We start from the raw sequence: 15,761 nt of genomic DNA on the forward strand, positions 1-15,761 counted from the left end.
AAAAAGGCAGAGGAATGTTTCCATCTCGCAATGGTATGATGCATGAACATTAATGCAAGCAACATGAATCAACAGACAACAGCTACCTCATTTAGGATTACCATCAAGCAGTTCTGGTTTCGTTTCACAAAATCTAAACCAACATCGAGAACTACATGTAAGATGAATTTTGTTGTTAAGTGTCACCAGAATTCAGTATAAGCATTCAGACAACTTGCTTGCAGTCAGAGTTCAACCAGAAAGTTCTGAACTGCTAGTTTTATATGCCCAATTGCCCATTTTAATGAACAGTTACTAGACTACCTTTGCTGATGCTATATATCCTAAAAAAATCTGATAATTTTATCCAGTGCTTCAAGATAATGAAAGATTGGAACCTATCTTCTTTTCTAATTTTGGTTCGACAAAATGAAAATAGCTAATTGTCACACCCGGTTTATGAAGAAAACCGAATGCATTCTCATAAGTGCGTTAGGATCAGTTTACACACATACGATAGACAATAAAGCGAATATCATAACAATGTCATAACGAAAGAGAGTATTAAAGACTTTATTACATAACCGAATGTCTTAATCTTAAACGAATAAATAGCGTCTCAGAGTAACAACGAAATCCTCTAGCACAGGCAGTCGACTGGGAGACATACGCCTAGTATTCTTCAAAGTCTTCTGGGTACTCCGGGCAGACGTTATGTTGGTCTGAACAGCATTATGCAAGAGTGAGTACACTTATGGTTGGTACTCAATAAGTGGCAAGAAAACATCTATATATTACATGCATGGCTGAAACAAGGAATAGCTGACATGGTTTAACTGCGATAAGCACTTTTAGTTAATCAAATTTTATTAAGCAAGCATTAGCTACATGTAAGTTTATACCATTAACCCATAAATAAGCATAAGAAGTAACCATCATCAACATCATAAATAAAGCATCGCTTTAGATCATCTTCAAGTTCAATTATCATGTGAGGGTCCAAGCCGCTCTTGACCGTGAGCACGGCTAACCGGTTAGTTTCAACTCTGCAGAGGTTGTACACTTTCCCCACAATTCGCGTAAAAGTCCCGAAGAACTTTGAACCCAACCACGCATGTGTTGATCAAACACAATACCACACTTCCAAGGTATGGTTGCATAGGGACGCTACGAGGCCTTTCCAAAGAATCCCTATATGTAAGTGTTGGTCCCAACAATTGCAGTCCCTCAGAAGACGCCGCTTCCTTCACCTGCTCCACGACACAAGCCCAAACACCACCAAACTAGCCATCCCAACACCACATATAGTTCATCTAATTACTTAGCCAAGACCAGAGCCATGTAGTATTGTGGTTGTACTATTTTCCTAAGTGGTTCTCCATGTTCCAATTAATCATATGATCTTGCTTAATAACATTAACCATAGAACATGAAGTAACATGTGTAGCATTTGTATCAAGTATCTCTAACCATGATCTATGTATAAGCAACTAGCAGTACTACACAACTTAATTATAGAACCCGAGTTGATCAAGGCATGGATAAACAATCTAGGTAAAATCCTTAATTAGGTTCCCATCATATTATAGACACATACATGCAATAAAGTAAATGTGAATACATTATAAATTATTTGGGACAAAAGTATGATCAAGGGTCCACTTGCCTTCCTCAAACTGCTGCTGCTGACCAACGTCTTCAAAGTCTTGCTGACCCTCGAACGGCGCGTCATCTACGCATCACATGAGCACATACAAGCAAACACATACAACAAATAAGAAACAGTACACCATACAGCATGAATAGTACAAAAAGAGAGCATAAAACTATTCTACACGTTGCAAGGATCGCGTGAGCACAAGAATTATCGAAAACGGATTTAAAACGGTGAAGTTATGAGTAAAACAAGGTTCTAATGGTTTATTTGTAAAGGTTTTAAAACAACAGGGGTTAAACACAAAGAAAAAGGACTATTTTGAGTTTATTCTTAAAAAGTCTTGGACGGCAGGTTGATTTTGGGAAAACTGAGGGGTTCTTTTGCAAAAATGCCAAGGCTGACCGGGTTGACTCGGCTCAGATCTAATCTGGACCGTCGGATCGAGATCAGGTGGCTAGGGTTTGATACCGGTTCAAGATCTAATCTGGGTCGTTGGTTTTGGATCTGGCGGCTGAGATCAGAAGGGGCGGATGGCGGCGGTGCAAGACGCCGGCGGCGAGCAGAGCGGCGGTGCACGGCAGCGAGGTCGCCGGACTTCGCCGAAAACGGCCGTCCGGGGCTCGAACTCAAGCGCGGTTTGCACGAGGAGCATGAGCGCGACGCGGTGAACCTAATTAGGGGATCTGGATGGGGCACAGAGGCGGCGGAGGACTCGCGCGGCGGCGAGAGGCGGCGCTAGCTATCGAAGCTCGCTCCGGCGAGCGATTTCGCGCGATACAGAGGAAAAGAGAGAAAGAGCTGGGGACGGCGAGCTTCCTCACCCCACGGAGAAGCTTCGGAGCGGCGGTGGAACGGTGCGACGGCGGCGGCGGCTCCCGAGCTCGAGCTTGCGGCGGTGCAAGCTAGGGTTTGCGAGGGCTAAGGCGGCGGCTGCGGGTTTGGTGGGTTCAAGGGGGCGCAGGGGCGGCGCTTTTATAGGGGCGACCTGGCGCCTGGGCGTGCGGGCCCGGGGAACACGGCGGCGCGGAGATCCCGGTTGGATTCGGCCGGGAGTCCGGCTCGGACCCGAGCTCGGGGACGAGCCCGACACGCGGGGCCCGCTTGGTGGCGACCGCTGGAGGGGAAAGGGTGCGGTATGGCCGGCGCGGGAGCTGGGCCACGAGGGGGGTTGTGCCGGTGGAGAAAAGGGTCGGCCCGCGGGGAAAAAGAAAGGAAGGGAAAGATTGGGCCGGGTTTGGGCTGCGGGAGAAAGAAGGAAAAAGAAAAAGAGAGATTGGGCTGGGCTGAAAGAAGAAAAAGGGGAAGGAAAGTCTTTCCATTTTCTAAAGACTTTATTCAAACACCTTCAAACTAAATTTGAAATCAAAGATTCAAACTCAAGTTGAACAACAGACAATTAAAAGATGCAAAGCGGCATGAATGCTCACAACATATTTTCCTTATATTTATTTTAAGGCTAAATAAATTATTTAGTTCCCGATAAATGCTCTAAAATGCAAGATAAAGCAAATAAAATCTTATCGGCCTATAACAAAACTAATTAAATTTATTTGGGTTCCTGATTCGAATTTTAGGGTGTTACACTAATCAATGCCATGGATAACATATGAGTTATAACAAGTAGTATGCCAAGTTCTACTTCCTCTACGAAATATGATTGACAAGCTCAAACTACATGGGCAAGTCCATAGAAATGTTAATGGCACGACATTGTTACCCTATTACTCCAGATAACTATCACATCACATGCCCAAGAAAAATGAACTCAAGCAAGATACTACAATATAACAAACCAAACAGCGCTTCAAAAGAAATGCACAAAGAGACAATATATTGATGGCTAACTGCCACACAGCCAGTTCATACTTCATGGAGAATCTAGCATTGCCCAGAAGGGAAAGAATGATAAGTTGATGAATCCATACTTAAACGCCTCCATGAGTTGGCACTTCCCAAGCTCATTTGTACATACCGCGAGCATTCTATGAAACTAAATTTGACTAACGCGATTAGTGATCAAGGGAATCAGATATTCAGATAGAGAACTAGGTGGACGTATCGCTGGCATCCAAAAAATGAACATATCAGGGGACGATTCGGTCAGCCTTCATCTTCCCGATCCACGAATTGAAGGATCTCACCGTGTTCCGGAAGCCGAGGAATCCATGCTCCTTGCTTTTGTTCATGTTCTCCAGTTGTTCCTTGTCGGCGTTGATCAGCGCGTCCACGAACCACCAGGCGGTGATGTCGTTGAGCTCTGTCTCCACGAGCCCCTTCTCCCTGACGATCTCCCCCCACAGGGCCTCCTTCCCGGCCATGGCCTCCTCGAGCTTGAAGCGCTTGTCCTCCCCATCGTATCCGGACCACTCCATCTCGAAATGCTCAGCCAGCATCGGCCACAGGTTCTTCCACTTGTAGACGTCCCCGTTGGTGCAGTTGAACGTTTCGTTCTTGCCGCCGGGCTCCAGAGCCGCCCAGAGCGCGTGCTCGGCGACGAGCTCCGCGTCGGAGGCGTCGCTGAATCCCTCCCAGGCAACGCGGGACCCGGGCCAGCGCAGCGCAGCGCCCTCCTTGCGGCAGATCGCGGCGTAGACGCGGAGGCTGGCGATGACGTTGCTCTCGCTGCGCGGGGAGAAGCCGAAGACGGTGGCGGGGCGGTGCACGGACCAGGTGATGGCGGCGGCGCCGTTGAGCCAGGAATGCGCGACCTCGTCAAGGAGGACGTCCTCGAGGTCGGAGTACTCGAGGCGCGGGACGTCCTCCGGGTACGGGCGCATCGCGGCAATGGCGGCGGAGATTCCCGACAGGGGCTCGAACGGGTCGACGAATTGCTTGCGGCCGGTCTGGAGGCAGACGTGGACGAGCGCGGGGCAGCTGGGGACGACGGCGGAGAGGACGTTGCGGAGCATGTCGCAGTTGGCCTCGCGGGCCTCCTCCTCGGTCGCACCGGGGCACGCGGACCAGGCGGTGTAGAATACGTGGGTGATGTCGGCGAGGGGCTGGAGGGCCTGGGCCACGGCGGCGGGGTCGGCGAGGTCGACGTGGAGGTGGACGACGGGGTTGGTGTTGGGGTTGGGGTTGGAGGAGGAAGGGGCGCCCTCTGGCGCGGACCAGGGCGGGAGCCGGCCGCGGGAGAGCGCGTAGACCTTCCATGGCCCCGCGGGGGTGTCCGGGCTCGGGAGGATGTCGAGGAGGGCGGCGCCGACGACGCCCGTGGAGCCGACGACGAGGGCCACCTTCTGGGACGCGGTCGCGGCGGCCTCGGCCGCCGCGTGCGACACGATGTGGCGCCTCTCGATCGCGCCGTACGCTCCAGTCCAGCACCACCGCATCATGGTCACCGGCGGTGAGGCGGCGTGGAGCGGTGGGGATCGGCAGCCGCAGGGAGGAGGAGAGGAGCACGTGCGGGCGGGTGGTTGGTTGGGCACTCGGGGTTCTGGGTTTTCTCTTTTCTGCGTGACGAAGGAGGCGTGTGGGCGTGGCTTTATGCTTTATGCACAGATTGTGATCCTGCCTGCAGCGGCGTGCCAAGCGTTTGAATTTTCAAATTTGTGTTCTTTTATTTTGCCTTACCACTAAAATTTGGTAATGCTTCTTCAACTTTGTAGTTTATTAACATCGTTTCTCAAATATTTTATCTCTAGCTGAATCTGGTATCCTTTTGCAAAAAGAAATAGTCGTCATACATAACACACTTTTAACAAATTTAGCAACGAAACTAGAAGTAGTGAAGTATTGTTTATCATCAGGGTGAAGAAAGCAACCTAAAAGACCATCGGGATCAATTTTGTTGGGATTAAGACTACTTAAGTAGTGATTAGCAGTGATTCAGTTAAGGATTTTTGAACCGTCCAAATCAACCGACTCCAATAAAAATTACTAATATTTATATTTCCAAATAGATTAGTATGAAAGTATATTGCATGATTAATCTAATAATACTTATTTTGTGATATAAATATTAATACTATTTTTTATAAATTTTGTAAAATTTAATAATGTTTGGCTAATTGGGAAACAAGAGTTGTATTCTTTTTAGATACAGGGAGTACACCATCTATCTATTATCTTATTATTTGGCCAACAAACAGAGCCTCCATGTTCGCTCATAAGGTTTAAAAATTCTCACGTTAATCAGAGAAAAAAGAAAAAAAATAAAATTACCCACCTCTGCCATTATAAAAAATAAACCTAAAATACCCCTATAGCAGTTTCTATATTACCCACCTCTACCATCAATTAATAAAAGAACAATCAATTAATAAAAAAACAAGAGAAAAAAAAAGAGCGTCTTCTTCTCAGCGATGCCGAGTCCCAGATGCCGGCGGCGGACAAAACCCTACAGCGATGATGAACTCCGCAACCTGCGGAATACGACCAGCGGGACCTGTCTAGCGCTACGATGTGCACAACGACCTCGACCAGCCGGACAGCGGCAACCCGTGGCCCAATGCTAGGCGAGTCAGGGAGCACCCGTACCCTAGATCGGCGGCCGCATGGGGGCGGCGGGCGGGCGACGCAGACGGACCCGAACTGGGAGCTGATGATGTCGGACGAGGATGCGTACAAGCCAAGGCTCATGGGATACGTCTGCTTCGAGAGTTCAACTACTCCTACGACATCATCAGGCGCGGCTATACGAGGACGGCATCGGCCGGCATGCTCATGCCCGTGGACATCAAGTTCAGCCTGCCAGAGCTCCGCGATGGCATCACCGCCGCCAAGAGAGCAAGGTGTACACGCCGCTGGCGTCGATGACTGGCTGCACCGAGTGGGTCTGGCACCTGGCAAAGGCCTACGTCAACGTGCTAGCACAAAGGGCATCAGGCACGCACTGGCTCAACACCCATGCCGTGATGATGGAGCCATGCTTCGTCATCGCCAGTTCGCCACCAACCAGCAGGTTAGACATATAAACTCAACTTTGACTGCTACCTTTTGCTATAAATTATTTATAATAAACAATTGAGATATATTTTTTATAAAATTATATTCTAAGATGAATCTTTTTAATACAATTTTAACATGTCAAACTCAACACATATAATTGGGAGTACACCATTGCTTCATCGGAGGTAGTTTCTACTCGTTCCTGTTTCATTGGCTCTGCTTCTGCGAGACATTCTTTCTTCAGCGTCCCTGTTCGACATTTTTCCGCAGAAGGCAAAGGGGCCGGGGCACTGTATAGCTCACGTTAATGGGGATGGCCGAATGTGATATTCATTTTAGAAGATCATGCAGATCTTGGAGCGTTGTCAGGTACCCAAAAAAAGGTAAGGTACACTTACAGAGAGACAACAGTTATATTCAGTGTGGTAAAATGAAGTAAAATGAACGATTGAAATGTAGCCGCAATCGGCACACAGTGTATTATATTCAGTGTGGTCATATAACAAGATGTAGGTAAAGGACCATCGTCTTATCAAACAATCCATGCATGCAGCTGCATGAACACTAAAATACAAGCTACTAGCTTGGTATCAGCGGTTTAGTCTCCCTCCTTTTACTTTCAACTTTTTTAGGCAAAAAAAAACATAATCCTAAACAAAACCAGATTGTCAGGGAGAATTGATAGTTTCAGTCAACTTGTTTCTGGGTACAGTTCAAACAATTACATCCTGCCAAACATTGTGAATTGATAGTTTCAGTTTCAAATAACAGGTTAACTGAAGACCTACAGCTGATTTCTGGTGCTAAATACCTTCTATCCTTGAAATTAAAGCAATATATATGAGGCCGATGCAAGATTGGAACCTACCATCTTTCCTATTTAGTTGCCAGGTTTTAACTCCCTTTACCAATCAGCAGAATAAGAAGAGCACACCATATAGGCTACTCCCTAGAGATGTTGATGGCTTGTAGTCATAGCACTGCAACCCCCTGTTACTCTAGAAAATAATCACACGCACATAAATCTACAATCACGCAGATAAGAAACAGCTCTATTTTTTTTTGGTTAAAAACAACACTAAAAGGTGGGAAGAATACGCAAATAACTGGCACAAAGTAGAATTATAGAGGAGCTAACATCACCCGTGAGGGCAACATTGATCTGTTGATGATTCCATGATCGTAACACTTTCACCTTGAACACATTCCCAGGTGCATCTACTACCGTGCCAAAACACAACAACGGTGCATAATGTGAAACTAAGTTCGATTAACGTAAACTGGACTAGTGGGCAAGGTAATCAAAGGGAGAATGACGCACGCTATCAGTCACAGCCAAATTAGCAAAAGCATCAGGGGACAATTCTGCTGGCCTTCAACTTCGTGATCCATGTATCGAAGGACCTCACCGTGTGCCGGAAGCCGAAGAACCCAAGCTCCTTGCTCTTGTTCATGGTGTCCACCTGTTCCTGGTCGGCGTTGATCACGGCGTCCACGGACCACCAAGTGGTGACATCGTCGAGCGTCGTCTCCAGGAGATCATTCTCCCCGACGATCTCCGTCCACACGGCCTCCTTCCCGGCCATGGCTTCCTCGAGCTTGAAGCGCTTGTCCTCCCCTTCGTACCCGGACCACTCCACGGCGAAATGCTTGGCCAGGGCCGGCCACAGCTGCTTCCACTTGAACACGTCCCCGTTGGTGCAGTTGAGCGCCTGGTTCTTGCATCTGAGCTCCAGGGCCGCCCAGAGCGCGTGCTCGGCGGCGAGCTCCGCGTCGCAGGCGTCGCTGAATCCCTCCCAGGCGACGCGGGACCCGGGCCAGCGCAGCGCGGCGCCCTCCTTGCCGCAGATGGCGGCGTAGGCGCAGAGGCTGGAGACGACGTTCCTGCCGCTGCGCGAGGAGAAGCCGAACACGGTGGCGGGGCGGTGCACGGACCAGGTGACGGCGGCGGCGCGGTCGCGGCGGCCGGCGGCGAAGCCGGGGAGCTCGAGGAGGAGGACGTCCTCGATGTCGGGGTGCACGAGGCGCGGGAGGTCCTCGGAGTAGTGGCGCGCCGCGGAGGGGGTTCCCATGACGGGGTCGTACGGGTCGACGAGCTGGTCGCGGCCGGCCTGGAGGCAGACGTGGGCGAGCGCCGGGCAGCTGGGGACGGCGGCGGCGAGGACGTTGCGGAGCATGGCGCGGTTGGCCTCGTAGGCCACGGCGGCGGCCGAACCGCGCCGCGGGGACCACGCGGCGTAGAAGACGTGGGTGATGTCGGCGAGGGGCGCGAGGGTCGCGGCCACGGCGGCGGCGTCGGCGAGGTCGACCTGGAGGTTGACGACGGCGGCGGCGGCGGCGGCGTTGGGGCTGGAGGTGGAGGAGGAGGAGACCGCTGGCTCGGACGCGCACCAAGGTGGGAGCGGGCGGCGGGAGAGAGCGTAGACCTTCCATGGCCCGGCGGGGGCGTCGGAGCTCTGGAGCATGTCGACGAGCGCGGCGCCGACGGTGCCCGTGGATCCGACGACGAGGGCCACGTTCGCGAACGCGGGCGCCGCGGCAGCCTCGGTGTCGGCCGCCCTGCGCTCCTGGCGGCGCTCCTGGACCGCGCCGTGCTCTCCGGTCCAGCACCACCGGATCATGGTCGCCGGCGGATGGGAGCTAGCGTCCGCGGCGACAGGGTCTAGGCCCTCACGCCCCGTAGATATAGTTTGCTGGTACGGAGTCGATCGTTGTAACCATGTCGCCCTACATTCCCTCGTCGCCATCCTTGCATGTAGGGTGCTCAGTTGGACATGAATCCAGTGAACACTGAACACGTTGGCATTCGACCTCAGGCAGACTCGATCTCCTCCATAGCTCCATCCTTCCGAAGCTCCGAGATTGCTATGGCGGGCTAGTCTTGGTGCAGCTCTCGTCGTCGTCCCACAGCTCCGGCCACCATCGCCATCCTCAAGACCTCAACATCCATAGCCTCGTTCCGTACTACTCTTGATGGAAGAAGCATTATTGTGACATTGCCAAACAAACAGGGCCACGGCACTCGTTTACTTGGGTAACTGCGACTCAACAGGTCTGAACCTTGCTGCTTGCCGTGTGTCATTTAAAATTGGGCGTGTTTGCGATAATAAAGTTATTAGTCCACTACAGTATATTTTGTTTGTATTACTTATTTTGCCTGTGATGCATTTGTGCCAAAGAGGGGTTGGGCAAATGCAGAGGAAGGTATCCTAGGGGTGGTAATGGGCCATGGCCCTAATGGCCTCTTCACAGCCCAATAAAGCCCTTAAAATTTTTAGTTCAAAAATACATATGTTTAGAGTCCGGCACTTTTAGGACCCGATCCTTAGATTTTTCTAGTTCAAAATGTTGGGCCCTTTACCACCTAGGTATCCACCTAGGCCTGGGGCCGGCGCGGCTTGGTGGCCGCAGTTCGGCGCCGGCTGCCATCACGGTTGCGGAGCGCGGCCCGGCCCGGTTGCGTCGGTGTTTGTGGCTGCCACGGCCTGTTACAGCGGCGACGTGGTTGATGCGGCACCAGCCCAGCTTTGGCTTATGGTGGCATCTGGTCGACCAACGTGGTGGTGTGTTGGCGGTGGCGTGTGCCGATATTAGTTTGCTCGGGCGTATGCCAAAGTCACTGGTGGCATGGTTGGCTGCAGCCGTGCGAACCATGGTAGTGGGGGCTGGTGATGCCGGCCGTCTTTTTTCACCGCGGTGTCGTGAAAACCCATCTCTTCTTGGGACGGTGTTGATGGCGTCATTTCCTTTGTGAAGGTGACATCGAGCATCGTTGGTTTTGACCTTGGCTCTTGCCTGAGGCTAACAACATGGGTGTCGGTTTTCTCTGTTGGATGTGGTGGGTGAAAACCAACTTATTTTAGACTAGCATCAACGACATCTTCTGCGTTTTGATCTTTTTGAAGGCGATATCAGGCTATTTCGGCAAGGAGGCTTTCTTCGGCATTTTTTGCCTCCAAGAGGGTGTTTTTCTCTCTTTTCCTTCCTTTCAAAACAATTAAAAATTAAAAAGTTCATGTCTGTGGTGTGGGTTGTGGTGGCTCGTATCGATGACCCAATCCTACTGACCAAAGTTGAAAGAGTCCCGTTGATGTCCCAATCGAACCAGCGGTATTGTTAGCTGTAGGTTCGTAGTGGTAAGTGTCATAGTTGTAGTTTGTATGGTTTTCGAACCCAATTTATCTATAAACATAATCAATTCTTTTCTCTTTATTAATATACGCCAAACTGCAAGGTTGAGGGTCTTAAAAAAACATACGTACACCTCCGCGAACGGGCTTTGCAACACTACTACAAAAATCATATTTAATCCAGAATATAATAAGTTTTCACTGGTGGGGGCATTCATCATATGGAACGATTTTATTTTTCAAAATACCTGTGATATATTGTATACATTTGGATTGGAATAAAAAAGTAAATCTTTTTGTGCTTTGGGCTCAATCTTGAGGTCCGGATCGGACGGGAGTGTTTTTTTTTTCAAGTCACAAAACGCTGTTCACGGCCCGTGACTTTCCGAGTCCGTGCCTGGGTTTGGTCGGGATGGGTTTAACTGGGCTGAGCAGTACCAGATTGGACGTGATTGAATAGTAGCGTCGGCCCTGTGGGCTGAGGATACCGAACTGCATAGTATGCTCAATCACGATACATCAACCAAATTTGCCAACCAAATAATACTGCGTCCATTTGCCCAACCATGACATTTGGCTCTTCAACCCCAGATTTTATGTTATGGGTCTAAACTAGCCTAACGAATTAACCCACACGTCTAATCCAGTCACATTTATTTCAGCAAAACAATTTTTTTATTTCAGAATAATTTTTTTAATTATTCCAGCAATACAAAAAAAATTGTTCAGAAATAAAATAAAATTATTCTGAAATAAAAATATAATTATTAGCTCTTTTATGATAGTTTGACTTCTCGTCATCCAAGCAACTCTTAATATTTGCGGTCGTCGCGGCAACTTTTAATTTTAAACGCACTTGGGCAGCCATCTTCACCTGGGCTTTCTATTCTGTTTTCTTATAGAGCGCGTGTGCGCCAGGAGCGATCGCAGCGAACAGGCTATGTGTCTTTATCAGAGACTATCACTTCTCAGCACTTTGATGTGCTTCAAATTTCACCATCCACTTTCATTTTCAAAACAAAGTTCTAAAGCAGATAAAAGGGGATCTAAACTCTGCTGCATTTGAGGGAGCGAACCGCGAGCTCACCAAGCGCACCACCTCACCCTGTGCTTTCGAGTGTTGGATTGATATATATAACTAGGACAATACACGTGCTCTGCTGCGTGAGCTCCACCGAATTGAAAGAAAGATAGCACAAAAAAATGAAAAGAAAAAAAAAAACTGACCAGCTCAATCCCTATTGGAATCATCTCCTTCTCCACCGCACAGCTCGGCCCCCATGGTGCTGCTCCCATCGAGTGCGGAGTCGTCCGCCGCCCAAACCCACCACCCAGCACCTCCGCCACCAGGCCACTGCCCTCGTGGCTCCGCCTCGCCGCCGCCGCAAGAACCACCGCCTCCGAGGACCAAAAAAAGGTGAAGAAAAAAAAATTCCAGCACAGGTCCACCGGACGCCGCCAATGACGGCCGGATTCATCGGTCGCGCGCCTCCTCCTCAACGTCGCCGGCCAGATCCACCACCGGTCGGATCCCTCGCGCCTGTACGCCGAGATCCGCCAGGGTGGAGGCCCACGGCGACCGGGGTGAAGCGGGGGTGGGGAGGGGGCGGGGATCGCGACGGACGACGGCGCCGGAGGGCGGAGCCGACCAGATCCGCCACCGTCACGCCGCCGGTTGGATCCCCCGCCGGTGGCGGGGTGGACTGGATGGCGGGGTCAGAGCGGTGGCGGCGGGGGCCGAGGGGTGGGGAACCCGGGAGGGTTCGGTGGCCAAGGGAGGTGACCGGCGGCAGGGGAGGAGGGCGAGGGGCTGAGGGCTACGGGGTGGCGGCGGGGGCTGAGGGCTACGGGGGTGGCGGCGGGGGCGGAGGGCTGCGGGGTGGCGGCGGGGAACGCTAGGGTTAGGGTTAAGGGAGGGGGCGCGGGAGGTCGGGGGAGGGGGCGCTGGGGGTGGGGAGGCTTGAGCAGGGGGGTGGCGCGGCTGTTTTTTTTTTGCAAAAATACATGGACAGTGGGTTTGAATAAAAGAACTTGGAGGGTCTATTTGCAAAATGACCAAGGAACGGCGTGGATCAACCCCATGTGACGGATCGGACGGCTCGCGTCGCGCTACTCTCTCCAGGGACACGTGTCGCTCCGGGAGTAACGGAGCGCTCCCAGGCTTCTCTTCCCACGGCGGATAGAAGTTAGAGTATTTAAGAGTTCTAAATAGTCATGTAGAAAGATTATAATGTGCGGTTTAAAAGTTTTGGATGTATAGGAAAGTAAGAAATTTATTTCTCAGTCCACTGTAAAAGTGTTCATCCTTTTGGTATAAAGTGTTTAATAAAATGTGTAAAGTTTTATGTCTAGCAGTAAAAAGTTTGAAATGTTCTAGTGTTGAGTTCCTTATTTGGATTGCAAAGTTTAGAATTCAACTTTTTGGATCTAGGAGTACACCGTTTGAAATAAACTAGTAGTAAGTTTTAGAACTATGAGTAAAAAGTTTTGGACTTATTATTAAATTTTTCTAATACCCAAGGTGAAAGGTTGTGATCTGTAGTAAAAACTTGCACTATTAGTAGTTTTTAATATCCAAGTTGAAAGATCATCTACTGCAATCTAACTTTTTGAGATTTTGAATGTTTTTTCATTCTACGGATGCACAAAGTTTGGATGAATGATATCAAAAGTTTTGTCATACAAAGTGCATATTTTTTATTTATGGCTAATGATATCAAAAAGTTTTAGATATGAGAGTAAAAAGTTTATAATAGGCTAGTACAAAGTTTCCAACTTCATAATGCAAAATTTTTAGTTAAAAAGTTCTTGGTTTTAGAGCACAAAGTTTTGTATTTAGGAGTAAATTGTTTAGAGATATTCCAGCATAAAGTTTGTGAATACTATTGTTTGAAGATAATATCTTGCTGTACCTAGCACTCTCCATCAAAATAGAAAGTAGTGCTTTGAGTTGCTCGTATTTTTGGCAATTTGCTGAGATATTTGCACAGTAGGTTCTGAAAGTCAACTATGAAGTTTTTGACATGTGAATTGAAAGTGTGAATCTAGAAAGAATCATTCACATGATTAAAATTTTTTTGAAACTCGAGTATGAAGTTTTAAACATTTAAATTGAAAATTATGTATGTAGAAAATTCAGTATACGTGAGTTTTTGTTTGTTTCCAATATTCGAGTATGAAGTTTAGAATATGTTCGTTGAATGTTAGGGCATAGAAAAGTTTGAATATGTGAGGCAAAAGTTCTTCATGATTCCATTATGAGTTTTGAATATGTAATTTGCAACTTGGGAGAAATACAGAGAGTTCTATCCCCGTATATTTTTTATATCTATTTTCTTCCTAAATATTGATACTAATTATGTTAAAAAGTCCTCACTCTAGAATGCAAAGTTTTTAGTTAAAAAGTTTGTGATTTTGGAGCACAAAGTTTTGTATCTAGGAGTAAATTTTTTGATGATGTGACAACACAAAGTTTATGAATATCTTTTGTTTTTGAAGATACTACCTTGCTGTGCCTAGCAGTCTCCATCGGGAAATAAACTAATGCTTATGAGTTCTGGTATTTTCACAATTTTGCCAAGGCATTTGCATAGAAGAGTCTTTTTTTTGTTTTGACTAAACCATGGTGAATTCAATTTTGTGAGTTTTGTGACCATGATGTGTCCACACTAACAAGAAGCTTACTAAACTCCCAAGTTGCACAAGTCAAGCCAAGGCTCAATGATAGCTAACAAGAGTTTGGACCAGAACACTTCTTAAGCTTTCAGGTGAGATCAAGGCACATTGATTGCTATGAAAAAAAGTTCTATATATTTGTATTTCAAAATACACTGGTATGAAATCTCAAAATTTAGATGCTAAATATTTTGTAATTACAAAATTTTAGAGTTCGGAGTACAAAGCTAGTAATGTTATATTTCTAAAATTCATATGTTCTAATGTTCAGGGCTATAGATAAAGTTTTAGAACTGAGAGATACAAAGTTTATGATAGACTAGGACAAAGTTCACAATATGATAATGCAAAGGTTTTTAATTATGAAATATTAGATTTAAAAGTATAGAGTTTTAAATGTTCTATCACAAAGTTTCATATTTTTGAAGAGTAAAGTTGGATTCATGAGTACAAAGTTTATAATAAGCTAGTCGAAAGTTTTCTGATTTGGGCTGCAAAGTTTAGAATTTATTTTACTAAAAAAATTACAAGTCTAAAGTTATTGAATTTAGTGTTAATTTTTATTTTAGTAGAAAGTTTTTATGTAAAAAGTTCTATATCTATTTGTAAGAGGTTTCAGATATCCATGTATAAAGTTTCATATCTAGTAGTATAGATTTTTAAATTTAATTGTAGAGAATTCTTAAATTTAGTGTACAAAGTTTTTGGAATGACAAAGTTGTGAAGTCCGGTGTACAAAGTTTGAAAATATTGTAGTAGAAAGTTTCTGAATTTAGAGTGTAAGTTTTGAATTAAAGTTTTGGATTTGGGAATACAAAATTTAAAATGGGTCAATAGTAGATTTTTGGAGCTAATAAAGTTTATTAATGTGATAGTAAAAATTTTATAGCGTCATGTTTGAAATTTTTGGAACTAAAAAAATTATTATTGTAGTACCAAGTTTATAGTTTTAGATTTGATAGTTTTTTAGAACTACAAAGTTATTAATGTGCTAGTACAAAAGTTTCATAGTTTTCAGATTTGGAAGCTTTTTATAACTACAAAATTGTTAATGTGCTAATACAAAAGTACTTTTTAAAGGTTTATCACTACAAAGTTATCCTACTACTTACTGACACACCCATGCATGAATGCATATCCTAAATCTTTTCAAAAAAAAATGAATGCATATCCTACTACGTATTGACACACCCATGCAACGAAAAGTATGACACCCTTGTAGAAATAAAAAATACTAATCATGCATGTAAGTTCTTCTACGCATATCTTTTTGTTCATTTTTTGAAACCAATTATATAAGTTGAGCACAAGAGTTACAATTTTTCTCAATTTTTCAATTTTTTTTCAGGGTATTACATTTGGGATCTGTAAATAAAGATGGAGTTTATGGTTAAAAAAGATAATAATATTGGATGAACAATATGGACGTG

General features: G+C 46.7%; 2 protein-coding genes across 2 annotated transcripts; both read right to left on the reverse strand.

Moving 5' to 3' along the window:
• Nucleotides 1-3,405: 3,405 nt before the first annotated feature.
• On the reverse strand, nucleotides 3,406-5,005 carry LOC120648765 (3-oxo-Delta(4,5)-steroid 5-beta-reductase-like). The gene has a single exon (XM_039925433.1). The coding sequence runs from the start codon at nucleotides 4,969-4,971 to the stop codon at nucleotides 3,721-3,723; it is 1,251 nt and encodes a 416-aa protein (XP_039781367.1). The 5' UTR covers nucleotides 4,972-5,005; the 3' UTR covers nucleotides 3,406-3,720.
• A 2,739-nt stretch (nucleotides 5,006-7,744) lies between these two features.
• LOC120648084 (3-oxo-Delta(4,5)-steroid 5-beta-reductase-like) lies at nucleotides 7,745-9,147 on the reverse strand. Its single transcript, XM_039924845.1, has one exon. The coding sequence runs from the start codon at nucleotides 9,145-9,147 to the stop codon at nucleotides 7,879-7,881; it is 1,269 nt and encodes a 422-aa protein (XP_039780779.1). The 3' UTR covers nucleotides 7,745-7,878.
• Between the last annotated feature and the right edge of the window lie 6,614 nt (nucleotides 9,148-15,761).

Source organism: Panicum virgatum, chromosome 9K, assembly GCF_016808335.1.
Source record: "Panicum virgatum strain AP13 chromosome 9K, P.virgatum_v5, whole genome shotgun sequence".
Taxonomy (NCBI): domain Eukaryota; kingdom Viridiplantae; phylum Streptophyta; class Magnoliopsida; order Poales; family Poaceae; genus Panicum; species Panicum virgatum.

Coding starts and splice junctions, on each gene's coding strand:
- LOC120648084 (XM_039924845.1), bottom strand. CDS start 9,147: ATGATCCGGTGGTGCTGGACCGGAGAGCACGGCGCGGTCCAGGAGCGC.
- LOC120648765 (XM_039925433.1), bottom strand. CDS start 4,971: ATGATGCGGTGGTGCTGGACTGGAGCGTACGGCGCGATCGAGAGGCGC.